At 41.4% G+C, this 17,515-nt stretch overlaps 1 protein-coding gene across 1 annotated transcript in view; it reads right to left on the bottom strand.

Annotated features, from left to right (window-relative positions):
* Window positions 1–17,515, bottom strand: part of LOC134391541 (putative tetratricopeptide repeat protein 41) — a 56,328-nt gene that overhangs the window by 18,790 nt on the left and 20,023 nt on the right. The window contains exons 5-10 of the mRNA XM_063115519.1: window positions 16,373–16,814; window positions 14,096–14,335; window positions 11,445–11,643; window positions 10,362–10,540; window positions 6,535–6,674; window positions 323–494 (exon numbers count right to left, since the gene is read on the bottom strand). Of these exons, the coding sequence (XP_062971589.1) occupies window positions 323–494; window positions 6,535–6,674; window positions 10,362–10,540; window positions 11,445–11,643; window positions 14,096–14,335; window positions 16,373–16,814 (1,372 nt within the window). The remainder of the gene's footprint in view (window positions 1–322; window positions 495–6,534; window positions 6,675–10,361; window positions 10,541–11,444; window positions 11,644–14,095; window positions 14,336–16,372; window positions 16,815–17,515) is intronic.

The raw sequence follows: 17,515 nt of genomic DNA, 5'->3' as shown, positions 1-17,515 counted from the left end.
TGTGACACAGAAAGCTTAAGTAATGTGTCTAAAGGCACAAAGCTACTACATGGAGAGATAGGTTTTGAATCCAGAAAGGCTGGCTCTGATGGCCTCCTTACTGTCTCCCTGAGGCACATGCTAACAGCCTTTGACATTCTAAAAGGGGCTTCTGTCAGAATGAGGCACTTTATGTCCAACACTCGTACACACACCAGCCCTCCAAAGAAAGCAAGCCAACACAGCCACACACCCATTTCCCTTTTCCTGTGGACAGGAATAGCCCAGGAAGCATCTGGCTATGAGACACAACAGCTTCTTCCCTCTGCAGGTGTCCCCCTACCTTTCTGCTTCACCAAGTCCTGGCTGTCTTTTAAGTCCCTGAGAGAAAAACACAGCAGGTTTGACCATGCCTTCTGGAAATACTGGAACCCTTCTCGAGTCATCCCAATTTCAAGATAGAGCTCTCCGATGGCATTCTGTACTCTGAGAAGCATTTCTGTCATGGGTTGGCTCTGTACAAAATGAAAAAGGAACCATCCCGAAGGAACACAGCATTAGGATGGGTATAGCTGCCAGACAGTGCTCAAGAATGGCTCATTTCATAATGATCTTGCCAAAGACTGTGTGCTTTACATCACTTGTCAGGGAATTTTAAATATTTTTAAAATAAAGGTTATGTGAAATATTTAGTGGGGATATTGTAAACTGAAAATACATTTCAGAGAATGTTTTCACAGGTTATTAGTTGATGATAAGAATTTCTGAAGAATAACATGACAATGTCTTACATGTGTTAAAAATTCCAGAGAAGGTGGAATCCAGAATTCTGATGAACAGCTGGAAATGCAGCCCATGTGGCTCTTGAGTTCAAGTGGAACTAGAGAGCTACTAACTTTATGTTTGACACATTTTTACATAGACACTTGAATTTAAATTCCCCTTACTGGTCTAGAATATTTATTTCAGGGGTACTTAAACTTCATTAACTTAAATCATTCCTCTATCAAACCTTATCAATGCATAAGAATATGCCGGGTGGCTATAGTCTTCTAAATATCCAGCACAAGAAATGAGAGTGTTAATATCTCATTTCAGGAAACCTAATATTAACAAAAATACATATGAATGTGTTTGGTAACTAATAAGGCCCTATACAATGGATGGCATTATCATTGTCATGGGGTTATGCGGTACTTTATACTATACCACAATGTTAGCCCAGGAAAGGAGTGACTAAGCCTGGCCCCCTGGTGTGAATTTGGAGACTTCTAGTCTTTCTACTCTCATACACCTACTGAAAGTGCTCTTCCATGTCACCTTTTGCAGCTTGGCCCAGAGTTTTCTTTTTTTAAAAAAAAGATGACTGGTAAGGGGATCTTAATCCTTGACTTGGTATTGTCTGCACCACACTCACCCAGTGAGCTAACCGGCCATCCCTATATGGGATCCAAACCCATGGCCTTGGTGTTATCAGCACCACACTCTCCCGAATGAGCCACAGGCCGGCCCGGCCCAGAGCTTTCTAACGGGTGTCCTACAAACAGGTGACATTTGTGCTCGGATATTGGTCTCCTCAGCCACAGAGGCAGCCAGGTATGGTGTGGAACTCCTGGGCCTGTGGTTCTTTTAGGCATGCCTCAGAGCTATCTTCAAAAGTACCCCCCTCTCAGCAGCTATTATTGATCTCAGCCCTGTTGCTCATACTCCCAATCCCCCACTTCAAAGATAGCCTCCATTCTGACTTTACTGAAGTCAAATCTACCCCCTGAAAGCTTACCCTCAAATATTGGTTAGAATGAGGCCTGGCTACAAGTAACAGAAAACCCAAATTAACAGTGGTTTAATTTCTCTCGTGCAAAAAGTCAGGAACTGGGTGGCCCAGCGCTGTAGACATGCCACAATGTCAGAGTTTCAGGCTCCTTTTATCTCACTGCTTGACCTTGCCTGACCTCCATTCTCAAGGATACTACTTGGTCTAATATGGCATTCCATCTCACCTTCATATTCAGAATTCAACCAGCAGGAAGGAGGAGAGGACTGAATATTTGTATCCCCCAAAATCCATGTTGAAATCCTAAACCTCAATGTGATGGTATTAGGAGGTGGGGCCTTTGGGAGGGGATTAGGTCATGAGGGTGGAGCCCTTATGAATGGAATTATTGCCCTTATAAAAGAGACCCCAGAGGGGCCGGCCCGTGGCTCACTCGGTAGAGTGCGGTGCTGATAAAAGAGACCCCAGAGAGCACTCTCGCCCCTTATGCCATATGAAGACACAGCTAGAAGATGGCTCTATGAACCAGGAAGCAGGTCCTCACCAGACACCAAACTTGCTGGTGCCTTGATCTTGGACTTCCCAGCCTCCAGAACTGTGAGAAATCAATGTTTGTTGTTTAAGCCACCCATTCTGTCGTATTTTTCTTATAGCAGCCTGAACAAACTAAGATAAAAATGGGAAAAGAAGGTCACACCCTTTACTTCAAGGAAGCTTCCCAGAAGTTATACACATCACCTCCATTACATCCCATCAGCCAAAACTTAGCATGTGCTCATAACTAGCTTCAAGGAAAGCTGAGAAATGTAGTCTTCTTTCCACACAGCCATTTGCTGGGCTAAAAATTCAGGAGGGAGGGCACACTATTTACTACTATAACTGAAAGGGGGAATAAATACTGGGAAATTACATCATCTGCTACATCTCACTTACCCTCTTTTTTTTTTTTTTTCACCTCTTCTTCAAAATTTTGAATTAGCAGTGTTTTCACTAATCTTTTTCCCCTCCTGACTACCCCAGAGGAAGAGATGCCCAGTCTCCTCTAGCCCTGAGTTCTCAGAATCCTGCCCTTCTGCCTCCTCACAGATTTTCCTCCAGCATGTCCAATCTGCCCCTCTCCCTGGTTGGTTCATTTCCTACTCCACACAATCATACATATCCTGGATCAAACTCGACCTGAACATGATCCTATCCTGACTTTTCACATTTCTCCTTTTACTGACAAGCTTCTGAAACAAGTATCAATATGAACACCTTCTTCATTTCAACATCTCACACTCAGCTGTTAAAGCCCTGCATTTTGGCTCTTCCCACACAGCCCTTGCCACCTCAGTGGTTAGCCCAGGAAAGGAGTGACTGACCTTCCACTCACTCAGGCCTTTTCAGACATCACCACTCCCCAGACCCAGGGGCCTTTTTTCGGTCATCATTTGTCCAGACCTCTAGGCAGCATTTGATGCTGTTAAGCCACTCCCTCCTTGATTTGGGGGAAACTATGATATCCTAATTCTCTTCGAATCTCTCCCTCCTTCTCAAGTTCTTCTTTTACTTTCCTCCCGAATATTAACAATTCCCCCAAAACCAATTCCTATTGTTGTTGAGAGATCTTGTTTCCTCTTGTGGTTTCAGCATTCACACATATGTAGATGCCTCCCCAATCTCTCCATAGATTTTCAATCCTCCATTTCCCTTAGCTGGCTGGATACTCCACTTGGATATTTTTCCTGAACTTCAAACTCAAAATTCATTATCTTCCTCCCCAAATCCAACTTTCTCTTTGGATTTCCCCACTCTGTCAACCAGGCTCCAATTCTCAGGGTTTCCTTTACTCCTTCCAATGTCATAGCCACTTTCCAAATCAGTCAGAGTGGGACAGAAGCCCCCATCACAGGCAGTCTGACAGCTGCTCAACCCACTGCCAGGCCACAGTGGCCCTTCCACCTCTAAGTCCCACTGCCCACATTGCCAGTGATGATAATCAGCATGTCAAATGCCATCTTAGACTGTCAGCTTCCTCTTTACAAATATGTCTTTCATTCCCCTTCTCCTAACCAGACTACCTACTCCTTGAGGGCAGACACCCCACAATCCAAGCATTAAGCTTTGCATTTTGTGAGCATTCAGTACATATGTGTTAATGCTCACAATGACTGTGAAGCACGAATACAGTTCTACTCGTAGGACACGGACCTGTACTCACCACCACCTCTGACACACTAAGTAAGTTCTTGTCAGGCATGACCCCACTGGATACTCACAGCCATGACAGGTAGTAGGGCTTATTATTCCTCTGTGACAGCTTGGGAAACTAAGGCTCAGTGAGGTCAAATAAGTTCACCCGTACTCACATAGCTAGCAAGTAGGAGAGCAAGGGAGTCCAATCCAGATCTGCCTATTCCCAGTACACTGCTCTGTACATTTCCTCAACAAATGAGCCTTTGTTTGATACATACACAGAGGCCCCTTCACAAATGTACCCTTCAGTTTTCCGGCTACCGGCTGTAGCTACTACGAAATACTGGAGGGGCAGGGGGAGGAATGAGACCTACTTTTTAACAAACATACCACTTAAATCAGGGCCTCTCAACCTCCACACCATTGGCATTTGGGGCAGGATAACCCTGTGCTGTGGGGGGACAGCATGTGCACTCTGAGATGTTTAGGAGCACCCCTGGGCTCTACCCACTAGACGCCTGTAGCAACTCTCCCCTGATTTGTGACAACCAAACATGTCTCCAGCATTGCCAAATATTTCCCTGGGGGACAAAATCATCCCCCAGTTGAAAACTATTGCATCAAAATGTTTAAATACCTTATCTGAAGAAATTAGAAGAGCACTATAATATAGAATATATGCATCACAAATGACAAGATCTTTCCTATTAAGAATGTTAGGCACATATTTCAAAGAAGTTGTTATTGCCCAAAATAGTTACAAAACTTCTCATTTGGAAATGCCTTCGGAGCCTTAAAAAAATTCTTTTAATGGTCTCCATGGTGGCCAGTCCCAAAGAACTGTTGCAAAAATATTTTGAGAATAGGATCATAAGACTGATGCCTCCAGAAGGAACACTTTGAAGCAGGAAATTCTCTTTGGATGTCTAAGCTTTGGCACATCTCCTACAAAGTCAGCCTCATCCCTCCAGGACCACGTATTTTGCAAATCATGTTTTATCACCAAGGTGCTGCAGATACTGGCAGTGACTTCTAGCTAGACTGGGCACTCCATGAGGGCAGAAACTGGCTGCCTCACTCATGGCTATCACCCCAACCCCCACACAGTGCCTGGGCTAAGCAAGGCCCTCAGTGAATGTTAGCTGAGTGAGTGAATGACTAAGGGAATGACTGCCATCAGGCATTCAGTGATTATCTAATTAAATAACTGGTGCTTTCTAGACTGACAAATGTCAGCAATAGAAAATGTGGACCTCAGGTGGATAAAAAAAATTGGTGCAGGGAAAAATTCCAGTCAATAGAAAACCACATAACCAGTGGATTCTATTCCCTGAAAGATGAAAGTGTAATCAAAAGAACTTAAATCAAACTCTTAATATTTCTAACCTAGGCCTCACTTACTTTATAACCCAAAGCAGCAATAACAAAACAGCTACCAGTACTTCAAGTCTCACTGTGTACTAGACCTTGTGTGAAATGCTTTAGGCACTTTCTTACTTGTCCCTGTTAACAGCCCAGTGAGGAAGATATCAGAATTCTCAAAAATGAGAACTCACCAGGGCAGAGGTTAAAATTCTTGCCAAAGTCACACAAACAGTAAATGGCAAAGCCTGGATTTCAATCTGGGTCAGTCTGAAAACAGCCCATACCCTATTCACTACCTATTCTAAGGACACAGGAATTGCAAGTCAAATTGATTTATTGATTCATTTGTCACATTTATTAAGTACCCACAGGTTGTAATATGCTATGCAGGATATGAAACTTGGAAAACAAGCATTGTCTCTCCCATAAAGGAATTTGAAATGTTGAATCTTATAAATCTCTTTAGATTGAATTCCTTCTATAGAGATTTATGTTGATGGGAGTGGGGGAAGTGTTTTATGAAAATTTGAAGTTTTCTGTTTTGAAATAATAACAGCTTTGTCTTGGGATATTTTTCTCCAAAAACTGTATTGAAATTAGTGAAAATTTATAATTTTTTTAACTGATAAATATGGTAAATATTATTAGCACAGTTACAGTTCTGTATTATGAGTGAAGCTTTCATTGTATTCAACAAAGCCAAAAGTTTACATTTCAGGAAGAGCAAATCAATATAGACAAGATAATCAATCAACCTTCCCCAACATCTTTATAAAAGTTAAAACCAAGTCTTTGGCTGGTCTTTTATTAATTCACTTCAGTCTACCACTGTATTTCCATTTTTGCTTCATGAACATTTCTTTTTTTTCCCTAAAGTGACACCTACCAGTATTCATTCATTCTATAATGACTTATCTATTTACTGCTTGTTATTATTAATGTACAGTTTGGGGCATGGGTTAAAATCATAGCTTTCTCCTTAGTGAACATAATCAATTGATTCCCCTATTTGTGGACTAAGTTATAAAGGTAAATAACTGATATCTGAAAATATCTAACACAGAAGGAATAAAGTTTGAAGTCTTTAAAATTTTTTTTCAAGGGCCAGTCCGTGGCTCACTTGGGAGAGTGTGGTGCTGACAACACCAAATCAAGGGTTAAGATCTCCTTACCAGTCATCTTTTTAAATGAATGAATGAATGAATGAATAAATAAATAAATAAAAATTTTTTTCACTTTACCTGGACTAACATTTCCTCAACATTCAAGAACAACTCTTCAGCTTCATTGGTCTTGCCTATAAGCTTCAAAAAACTCCCAATAAAGAATATTAATCGGCATTTTTCAGTGGCAGTGACCTCAAAAAGCCTGCATTCCAGCACTAGAATGAAAAGAAAAGTAAACAATCCTAAAGCATATTTGGAAAGGAACAACTAGTACCCACTGCTTAATCTTGATACAGGGGTGAAATATGTCATCTGTATTTCAGTTTTTCTGTCTCAAGGGATCAGCACTTTGCTTTTACTAAGATTTACATATTATACCAAATATTTTAAACCATGAAATGAAAAATAGCTATAATGCTTTTAAATAATCTTTGCATGTAAATTTTTGACAACTAGAGAGTCAAAAAAAGTTTTTAATATAGCTCAATCCAGGTATTGCTATAATTTGTATTTTGGGCTGATTTTTATGCAAGAAGGTGTTTACATTTCTTATACAATTCTGCCCTCGGTTGCAACCATCTTGAATTGCTGGCTTTAACAGAAAGAAAATGTTAAAATATTAAAATGCTAAATATTAAAAGAATAAAATAAGGAGCCATTCCTTTTGTGTGTGTGTGTGCACAGAATTCTACCTTATACACAGATGAAAACATAGAAATTTTGAACTTAAATACACAATTAAATACACTGCGCTGCAAAGTCCTCATTTTCAGAATTTCGCTTTTCATATATGTTCCAGTATCTAAACTTCTACATTTGTTCATGTTACATTTCGAATCATTCTGTCTAATGTGTTTGACACAAATACATTCTTTGTTCCTCACCCGTTCCTTTGCTCATGTTGAAGCCCACCCCAACCTTGAATGCTCTCCTGCTTTCCTGCTTCCTGCTCTTCTGTGGATCACATTCATGCACAGAGTAAATATGTATTGGGCACCTATTGTGTGTCAGGCAGCCTTCTAGGCTGTGAGCAACAGTCATAAGCAGACAAGGCTGCACCCCTCAAACTGGTGGGAGGCCAGGAGCTGTGGTGCTTCGAGTCAGAGAGTAAAACCTAAAACAGCCAGAGTCCAAGACATTTGTCCAGAGTGGCCGTCCAAGAAAATGAGCCTGAGGTGGAAATGACAACCAAGGGCAAGAATCAAGAGACAGGGGAACCTCAGAACCATCAGTATTGCTTAGCACGGGTGAATGAGGGTGGTCTGGACGAACAATGGAGGGCTTCTGTCCAGGGTGTGGCTTTTGCACATTTCCAGGAGGATTACTGGGTCCAGATTCATGTCAAGGGCTCAGTTTGGAATGGACAATGTCCATTATTGTGTTTAATAATCAATTCAATAACCTCTCGTGCTATGTATGTTACAAATATTTTTCCCAGTCACTCACTTGCCTTTTAATTGTGTTTCTGGTTTTCTCAGAGTTGTTTTGTAGTTATTTTGTTTTACATACAGAAATTTTGTATGTTTATTAAGACAGATTTATCAATTATCTTCTCCATGATATACTCTTTTGCTTTCTTGCTTAAACTCACCTTCATTTTTTAATTTTTTTTAAATATACAATTTCATTTTCTTTTATTTAACCCTAATCCTTCTAGAATTTATTCCGGTGTAATGCTTCAGGTAACCCTTTACCAAATAGTGACCTATTATCACAGCACTATTTACTCATATTCTCTAATCCATCTGATTTGAAAAGGTTCTATCACTTCCTAAGTTCTTATATCAATACTGAGTATCTGGGTTTCTATTTTGTTCCATTGAGTTGTGTGTTTTTGTTCCAAGTAGTATTTTTTTTAATTATAGCTTCATAATATGTTTAAATAATTTGACATTCAAATTGTTCTCATTACTTTTTTATTTTTATTATTATTTTTTATTTTTTCATTTTTTTATTTTTTATTTTTTGGCAGCTGGCAGGTACAGGGATCAAACCCCGGACCTTGATGCTATCAGCATCACACTCTAACCAACTGAACTAACTGGCCAGCCCCATAAGCTCATTATTTTAAACTCTTATTTTCATATTTTTCTACCAACAACTTCAGAATCATTTTGAAAATCTAGAAATGTCTTAACTCAATTGGGTTTTCAAATAGAATTGCTTTATGTCTGTAAATCAATTGAGGAATAATTAATGGCTATACAACACTGAGTGTACCACCCAAGAATATGGTATGTCTCCCTGCATAATGAAATTTTATTTTCTGTAACTTGGATGCTTTTTTATAAATAAAGATCCTGTACATTTCTCTTTAAATTTATTTGTATTTATTCCATAATTTTTTTTGTTTTTTGTTTTGGTTTTGGTTTTGGTTTTGAGGGCTGGCTGGTGTGGGGATCTGAACTCCTGAGCTTGGTGTCATGACACCACACTCTAATCAACTGAGCTAACCAGCCAGACTTAGCCCATAATTTTTATGGCCATTGCAGATTGGATCGTTTGTTCTTTTATTTTTCTGTAGAGCTATATTTTAGAAAAAGTTTTAATAAACCATTTTGTTACATCTATCCAAAATATTTAGAGGTTTCTAAAAGTGGAGGGCAAAGCTTCATAATTAATTATGAAAAGCTGGTATTTTCCTACTTACTACATACAACCTTCTGATAAGACCCTGTAATGTAATGTATTTACCCTTTGCCCTAGTAAGAAAGCTTGCCCCCCCCCCTTAATAAGCAAGATGATTTCTCCCCAGCCGCTTAGAATGCTGCCCACCATCTTGTCAAGATGGGCCCAAGCTGGACCCATCCTGTGCCCACCAGCAAGCATCCTGCCTCCAAGCACCTCTATCCCTTGCCTGCACGTACCACATCTGCTCTTAGTCTGTCTTTTCTTTTCTTTGACACTGTCCAAAAATGTGACTGCAGCCAGAAATGGGTTTTCTTCATTTTGATGTGACCCAGGGCTCCAGCCATAAACAAGAGTATCATACCACAGAAAATCTGTAAAAACTGACCCAAGCCTAGAAGTTGTCCTCTAGGCTCAAAGCCCTCCCTACTTGTCATCTATCTGAGATGGAACTTCCCTAGATGTGTCTCACAAGGAGGGGCAAACCTGGTAACCAGGTAGACCCGGCAAGAAGCACCAGCGGAGAAGCGAGTTCAAGACCAAACTGCACATCATTTGCAGTCAACCTAAGTTAGGCTTGTTATTCTCCTTTCGCCACCAGGGGGAGCCAAATCAAACAGTCTAGAGGGAAGGACTAAGCGGGGCATGCACTCCATCCCGGAGCTCAGCAACGTGGAGCTGGGAGAGACGCAGACACTCCACGACTCCCCCATCCATCTAACGGGACTGAGGCGCCCTTGGAAAACTCTTGATTAAAGGAACAGTCCCAAAGCAGGCAGGAGTCAAAAGAGTAAGTAGCCTATTTATCTCTCAAAACAGAAGGAGAGAGTGAAAAATGAGACCCCAAAAGGGAATTCGTAATCGTTTCCTGCGGGGGGAGGGAGGCTAGGCACTGTGATTGGCAGGATGCTCCCACGGTCCCCATGAACCCCGTGAATCGGAGCTCTCTCTGCTTCGAAGTGTGCCTGCCTGGAAAGTTCCTCTCTGCCAATAGCAGGATCTGGCCTCCCTCCTCAAGACTCTTCTTGCTGGTGGATTTGGGGAAAAGGAATTTTTGTCCTACATCCCCTTCCCTGTCAGTTCTGCTTCTCTGATGATGTCTGGCCCTACCTGATGCTTCAGAAATTCTTGGTTTAATTTATGGGGAGGAGTAATCAGAGTCTGTTGGAGTGATCAGAATTATATGAGGAAACAGGAAAACAGTAACTTCTGGTCACTCTATATATATCTCAGCAAAATGGACCGCTGAAACATAACAATGTTAATCACTGTACCTGAGAGTGTATATCTCTTCCTTATTTTATGGCACTGATTGTCTTTAATCTTGGACACTGAGAATAAATAGGCCCCAGAAGCATCGTATCCAGCTTCCAATAATACATTCCAGTAGTGAATGAGGTGCAGCCTTGTCCAGAAGCTCGGGCTTTGGATTGTTGATACAAAGTCTGTGATACTTGTGACACGATATATTAATGTAAATCATTTTAGTATTTCATGTCTTGAAGGAAGCTATTCTATTTACCACATTTCATTCATTAGCCTATTCATAAGCTTCTTAACTAACATGACTTTGGTAGGTCACCAGGTAAATATGAGCCTTTCACTCTTGAGCAGTCAAAGCCAATTCTCCTCACTGTCCAGGATGCCCCCTCCCCTGGGCAGGCTCCCCGGACCTACCAGGCACAACTGGCCCTCCCTCTTCTGGGCTTGCTCAGTTCACGGTGTCATTGCTGTCATGAAACACGCACTACCATGTGTAGCAATTCTCTGGCTCCACATCTCCCCTCCCCCTGCCCAGATAGACCACCCTAAGGACTTGGAGCTGTATCTAATTCACTCGTGCACCCTCGGGGCCTAGCACAGAGGGGTGAGAGACAGGGTGGGTCATCAATAGATGTTTGCTGAGTTAATGCATAAGAGGAAAAGAAGGAAAAGGCAGGGAAGGAGAGAGATGCAAGTGGAGGGGCAGAGGAAGGAAGGGAACTATAGGGAAAAGAAGGGAATGGAAAGGAAGAAAATAGAAGGGTCTAGCAGGAGAACATGGCCAATCCTTTATCCTTTTCCAACTCTTGTCCTTGTCCTCTCTCCAGAATGCCACTTAATTTTGAGAAGAGTCCACATGGAGTGAAAAAGAACACACTGCAGAGCCAGGCAGAACAAATGGGGCAACCCTGGGGCTCCATCAGCCACAGAAGTTGATGCCAGGTGATGGTCCCATCGGAATGAATTAATGGGTGGTTGAATGAATAAATGAGTGAATACCTCTTGCTCAAGGGAACCATGGGTATCTAAACCCAGTGCTGGCAAAAAGAAAAGCTAAATCTGTGCAAACACAATATAAAAGCAGCAAGACTTACCTAGGGCTTGAGAGAAAGCTGCACAAACCATCTAAGCATCCACTCATTTTCATATGCCATGGCAATTCTTGATACACTCTCCAGAAAGTGGTTTGCTTCTGGAAGTATCTGACCAAGACTTGGTGAAAATATGTTTTCCTGCAATTTGTTGGATTCTGAAATGTATATGGACTGCTTTCTCTGACAGGAGTGATTACACCTATTTAAAAATTAATTAGTTTAATGCATCTGGCTTTTTAGTGTATGAAAACACTATAGCAAAAATAAGACAGTACTGCAGCCATAAATAGAGTTAATAAAAAGTCAAGGTAGCTTGAAAAAAGTGTATCTTCTTCTACATCAGTCTGAATTTACCAAAGAATTAGTTATAGTTTTGATCACTTATCTAGAATTTAAGAAGCTTCCCCCTCCCCCAAGGAAGTATTTGCAACCTACTTTTCTATTTTGAATATACACCATGGTTACTGCTTAAATAAGTACTTTCAAACATTTGGGGATGTGCATTTTGGAGACATTAATCCACTGCTCGGATCTCATATAGGCCAAGGGGTAGCTGAGCAAATAAATGGCAAATTTGATGTTGCAGCCAAGATTACTATATCTTCATTTCCAATGAGAAATGGTTCCAATAGATCATACTACCTAGAAATAAGATTCTCAAAAAACAGAAGGGTTTTGTTTAATTAGATTTTGGTGATTCTATCCTTGAAAACTGAAATAGAAGTATTTTTAAATTTTCTGCTTGACACTTTTTCTTGCTAGATGAATGGAACACACAGCTAGATGGCACACCATGCCCAGATCTTCACAAGAACTATAACAAAGGGGAGCCCATTGTTTAAATAATCAGTCTTCGTTTCCACTGAAATGATTTCCAGAGACCATGCTACCTGGTCTGAAGTGTGCAGGTACGCCCAGATGGCAAGTGCAGTGCTTAAAAGTCCTGTGGAAGGAAAAGAAAACTCCCCTCTTCCACTGTGTGTGGCAAAGGCATGTTTGTGGGTAGTAAATTTGGGAAGTGGAGTGGAGAATGAGAGAGAAAAAGAAATGAGACAAATACTACCTTGAGTCCAAGATTTGGAGTGTTAAATACAATGCTTAAAGTATATAGAACATTTTCACAGAAAACATTGTGTTTAATTTGATCTTTTTACAAAATAACCTCATGAGGAGAATATATGAATCCCCATATGACAAACGAAACTTAAAATCAGACAGACCAGGTGACTTCCCTGGTTAGCACATGGCTGGAGAAGCAGGATTCAAACTTTCTGACTTAAGTCCAGCGCTCCTCCAACTACACATGCAATGTGAGGAATGGTTTGAGCCCAGCATCATCTTGGCATACAACGTGCAGCAGTTCTTGTTGACAGACTTTGGCTGACATTCAGTCGGGCTGTTATCACATGTGGTGAGCTACACTATGCTGTCTTGACAAACAACCCCCAAATTTCAGTGGCTTAAAAGAGCAAAAGTCTATTATGTCCGTCACAGGATTGGAAACCAGGAACTCCAGTACAGGTCTCTTCACTCTGGGACTAACAGAGCAGCCACAGTCTTGAACATTACCAGTGACTACTTAGTCACATGCCCCAACCAACAAGGGGACTAGGAAGTGTTTCCCATAGTGGCACGGGAGGTGGGGGGGTTAGAAATATTGGCAATTGGCTCAAATATCCACCAAAAGTGCCAGATGCTATACCTTAAATAAATTAGCATTTTTAGTACTCTCAAGGTAAATACTGTTATCTCAATTTTGCAGGTGAAAAATTGGGTCTTAGAGAATTAAGCACTTCGGGCAAGGTCACACCAGTTCGGTGAGACTCCAAAGCCATTGTTCTTAACAAGAAATCATTTCTAGTAGATGCCATTGTGATTTCCTATATTCCCAGAGGCTGCAGCTTAAAGGCTTTTCAGGTCCTTAGCCCTGAAGTGCTCTGTGCAAGTAACTGTCATAGAGTGCTCTGCGTCTAGGTCAGGCGTCTGTGATTGCTATTATTTCTCAGATGCATACCCACCGTCCTCTTCAGAAGGGGATAAGGATTTGATTTCAGAATTGGGGCAGAGGCTGCTAATTCCTACCCAGTATCCATTTCCGTCTTCTTTGTTAGTGACAGAACCCCACCTTGGTTTAGGGTAGCAGTGCACCCAGTTGGAACTCTATTCCCCAGCTTCCCTTGTGTCTTCAAATAATGAAGATCTGAGTCAAAGAGAAATAAGTGGAAATGTTGGTGTGAAACTTCTAGGAAAGTTCCTTAAAAGAAAGTGGCAAGTCCTTGTTCCTCCCTTCTTCCTTCCTGTTGCCTGTAATGTGATGGCTGGAACTCCAGCAGCCATGAGCATGAGGTGACCTTGAGAATTCAAGCCAGTGTAGAAGGAGCTGGGTCCCAGGTGACTGTGGAGCCAACAGAGCAGCCTGGGACTGCCTGCCTCCAGAAGTCTATTATATGAGAGAATAAACCCTGGGGTATTCAGCCTTTGAAGTCAAGTCTCAGTTACTCACAACTAGGTGCAAGTCCTAACTTATATAACCATTTTATATGTGTTTATGGATTCATTTCTACTTGAGAAATCCCAGCTACAAGCTTTCCCTTGTATGTGATTCCAACTTTCCCTTAACCAGCAGGTATTTTCATAGATTCAAGCCTTACCAAGAAGCTTGTGCTCCACAGCATTTCGCAGGGACTGGTGCCGGAGGTACAGGAGGCCATTGGGCTTCTCCTGGATCCACTGTCTGGTGGCATTGCGGAAGGCAGCCCAGTGCAATGTGGTCACTTTATAATGATTCCTGTAGCCCAGCATGTCCAAAAGCTGGAGTAGCTCATCCTCAGCCAAGCCACAATGTGAGATGCACAATAAGCACAGAGCGTCGGCCACCCAGCCATCCAGCCCTACACAGACAACATGATGATGATAATGACAAAATAAGAGCTAACATGAGCCAGCCATCATTCCAAATGATTTATATGATTAACCAACTATTTCTTTCAATCATCCTATAGGTAGATACTATAACTGCGCCTGTCATACCAATAAGGAAAATGGAGCACCGAGAAGTTAAATAACTTACCTGAGGTTATGCGGAAGTACAGAAACAAGATTTGAACCCAGACAGACTGGCTCCTGAGCCCAAACTGTTAACATCCAGAGATATGGTTACAAATTGTCAAGCTTACTGATTACTGCACTGAGCATTTCTGCTGGTTTCCAAACACCAAATTCGCATTTATGAGTGTGAGTGGTTTTTCTGTATGATTGCCCTCCTGCCACACGTTCACAGACACCACTTGAGCCAGGTCTTCATTACTCTCCTGACCTTTAGGTTTTTCCACCATAGCTGGACTTCCCACTGACTTTATGATCAGCCAGCTATAAAGAGGTCTTTCATACCACTGAGAGAAATGAAAACATGGTCTACCATTCTAAATTTATTTCCTATGCTAGAACTGGGGAACAAGCTCAAATTACCCCACAATCTTTGGCCAGAAGCAGAGCTGTTCAGCCCCAGCTGTACAAGCTTCCCCTGAGGTTTACCCCAGTTTAACTTCCTGTACCTGTGGCTGAGCTCCCTGGGCCTGGGTGGGGGTGGCTGGGCAGTGCTGGCAGATGGAGTAGTCCCTTGGCGGCGGGGCGGGGGGTAGCATAGCCACGGGCCACTTTGCCTGAGTGACTCTTCCAGGAGCACAGAGATCTTGTTTCCACCTCCTTGGAGGTGGAAGAGGGCACAGTAAATTTGAAGTCAATTTTCTTTACAGAAATGCAAACTCCAGGGGGAAAAATGGGCAGGACAATATGTCATAGTACTTACAGAGTACATCAACGTATCTTTCATTCTAAGTGTTTTGTGCTTCTCTCTTCTCACCCCCACCTCCCATCCCTGCTCCATTCTAAATTCACTGCCCTTAAAAGAAGACTATTATAGCAGAAAGGAGAGAAAAAGTCAAGTTTCCAAGTAGACTTTTGAAGCTCATAGCAGAGACAACAGTTTGAAAGAACAAACTTTGACTCTCAGAAGCTTAATTGTTAAATATCATGAAAAAAATTCCTGACCAACTCGTGGAATAAATTTTTTATCACAAACAACAGACTCAGACAATTACAAGATGATCTCAAGAAGACATTTTTTCCCACCCAAAAAGAAAAGAAATTTTGCTCAGAAGTTAGCTGAGAGGCCTCCTCAGTTAGGCTGAAAGACCACATCAGCAGCTGGCAGCAAAGATCAAACAATCTGAGAACAGGTGGGAGCACAGGTATCCTAGAGGAAGCCGGAAACGGAGAAACTGTGGGCCATCTGGGGCTTTGGCCTCCTCAACGGAGGACAGCAGGGACAGATGACAATCAAGGATACGCAGCACTCAGGCTCTGAGATATCGGAAGGACACAAATCCTTGTTTGACTGAAAACATTAACTAAAAAAATTGACTGAAACTAAATTGATGGAATTAACTAAATTGATGAGATTAATTCCAGGAATAAATTAACCTGAATTGACTGGATTAGGTTCCTGTCATCAGTAGAACTGTGATCTCAAAAGAGAGATTAAACTGAATTATAGAAATAATAAAGATCCATTTCTTAGGCTCCTGAAAAATATAACTGAAACTTGCATCTAATACAGTTCTCCTTACCATCAATGCACACACCTCTGTCTAGGTAGAGTTGCCAAATCAGCAAATAAAAATACGAATGCCCAGTTAAATTTGCATTTCAGATAAACAACTAGTAAATTTTTAGTATGAGTCTGTCCCATGCAGTATTTGAAATATACTGACAATTACTTGTTGTTTATCTGTAATGAAAATTTAACCGGGCATCTGTATTTTCTCTGACAACCCTATCCCTAGACCCTCCTCCCCTGGATGAGAATCTACCACACATCTTTCTCCCTGTGGGCTCCCACCAAGCTGTCAACACTAGCCAAGGCCTACCTTCTCCTGAAGCTGCAGTGTCTAAATTTGCCTTTTTTTGTTTAAAAGTCCAACTATAGTCTTCAATCCAGCGTTTCAGAATCAATTCCCAGAGTTCCTGAATAGAGACCATTTCCAAGTACTCCCTCATACTCTGAAACTCATTTCTATAGATTCTGCATTCTTTCAATTCATGGGCTAGGATTGTGAGTTGTAAAGGATTCAGGTTTGGTTTTTTCCTCAAAGCTTGTCTGCTCTGTTGGGAGAGGTCTTTGTTGGGCATGGAGAGATGCTGTCTAAAGATGTTAAGTTTCGTTTCTTCCTCTCCTGGGCTAGTGAGTGCCACTGTCCTCACATCTGGGCGGGCACACAGCGACTTGTAGGACAGGCTGGAGGAGACAGTGCTCATGATAAATTTGCAATGAGGAGAGAGCAAGCTCGGCAGCCAGGAAAAATCTTTTGCCTGATGGAGAGATTCAAAGACATTTGAAAACTTTAAAGACTATAAATTTACTTTGCTGATGGATTTTAAACTTAGAGTAGGTAGAATATAAGGAGTAAGTATAGGGTGAGGGTTGGAGCTATAGCTATTAATAGTTACTTGGATCGTAAGCAATACAGTGGTAAGAAAACACCAATTCACACTCCATAGAACCATATTTGACTGACTGACCTATCTGATACGAATTGCATTGTGCATATGTGGACTTTAAAAGGAGGTTCCTACGAGTAAGTAATATAATAAAATCACATACGTCTGAAGAATGACCTACAGTGATAACCAGAAGAAACCTAACAGAGTGCAAATTGAGCCATTTGGTTGAAAAAGAAGATATTATTTCATGCTGAAGAATTATCACTTTATGCAGTCATGACTTAAATGGTTTTAGTTTGGAACAAAATTAACACCTAATAAGATCTTTTCTTGATTTCCTTTAACAGCCTTTTCCACCTCTCTTTGCCTAACAATAGCAACAATCACAGACTGTTCTTACTCTGAGCCAGGTATTGTGTTATGTGTCTTCAGGTACTAACTATATTGATTATGTTTTTTCTGTACTTTAAGATGTTTTGACATCTCTCAGGGCTTTATAGACCAGGGGAGAGACTGTCCTTCCCAGGGCTAGCTAATTCCTGGGAGTGGTAGGCAGCTTGCCTGGAATA

The sequence above is a fragment of the Cynocephalus volans genome, chromosome 12, assembly GCF_027409185.1.
Source record: "Cynocephalus volans isolate mCynVol1 chromosome 12, mCynVol1.pri, whole genome shotgun sequence".
Classification (NCBI taxonomy): domain Eukaryota; kingdom Metazoa; phylum Chordata; class Mammalia; order Dermoptera; family Cynocephalidae; genus Cynocephalus; species Cynocephalus volans.
The sequence above is the reverse complement of the archived record's forward strand: the minus strand, read 5'-3'. Positions and strand labels throughout refer to the sequence as shown.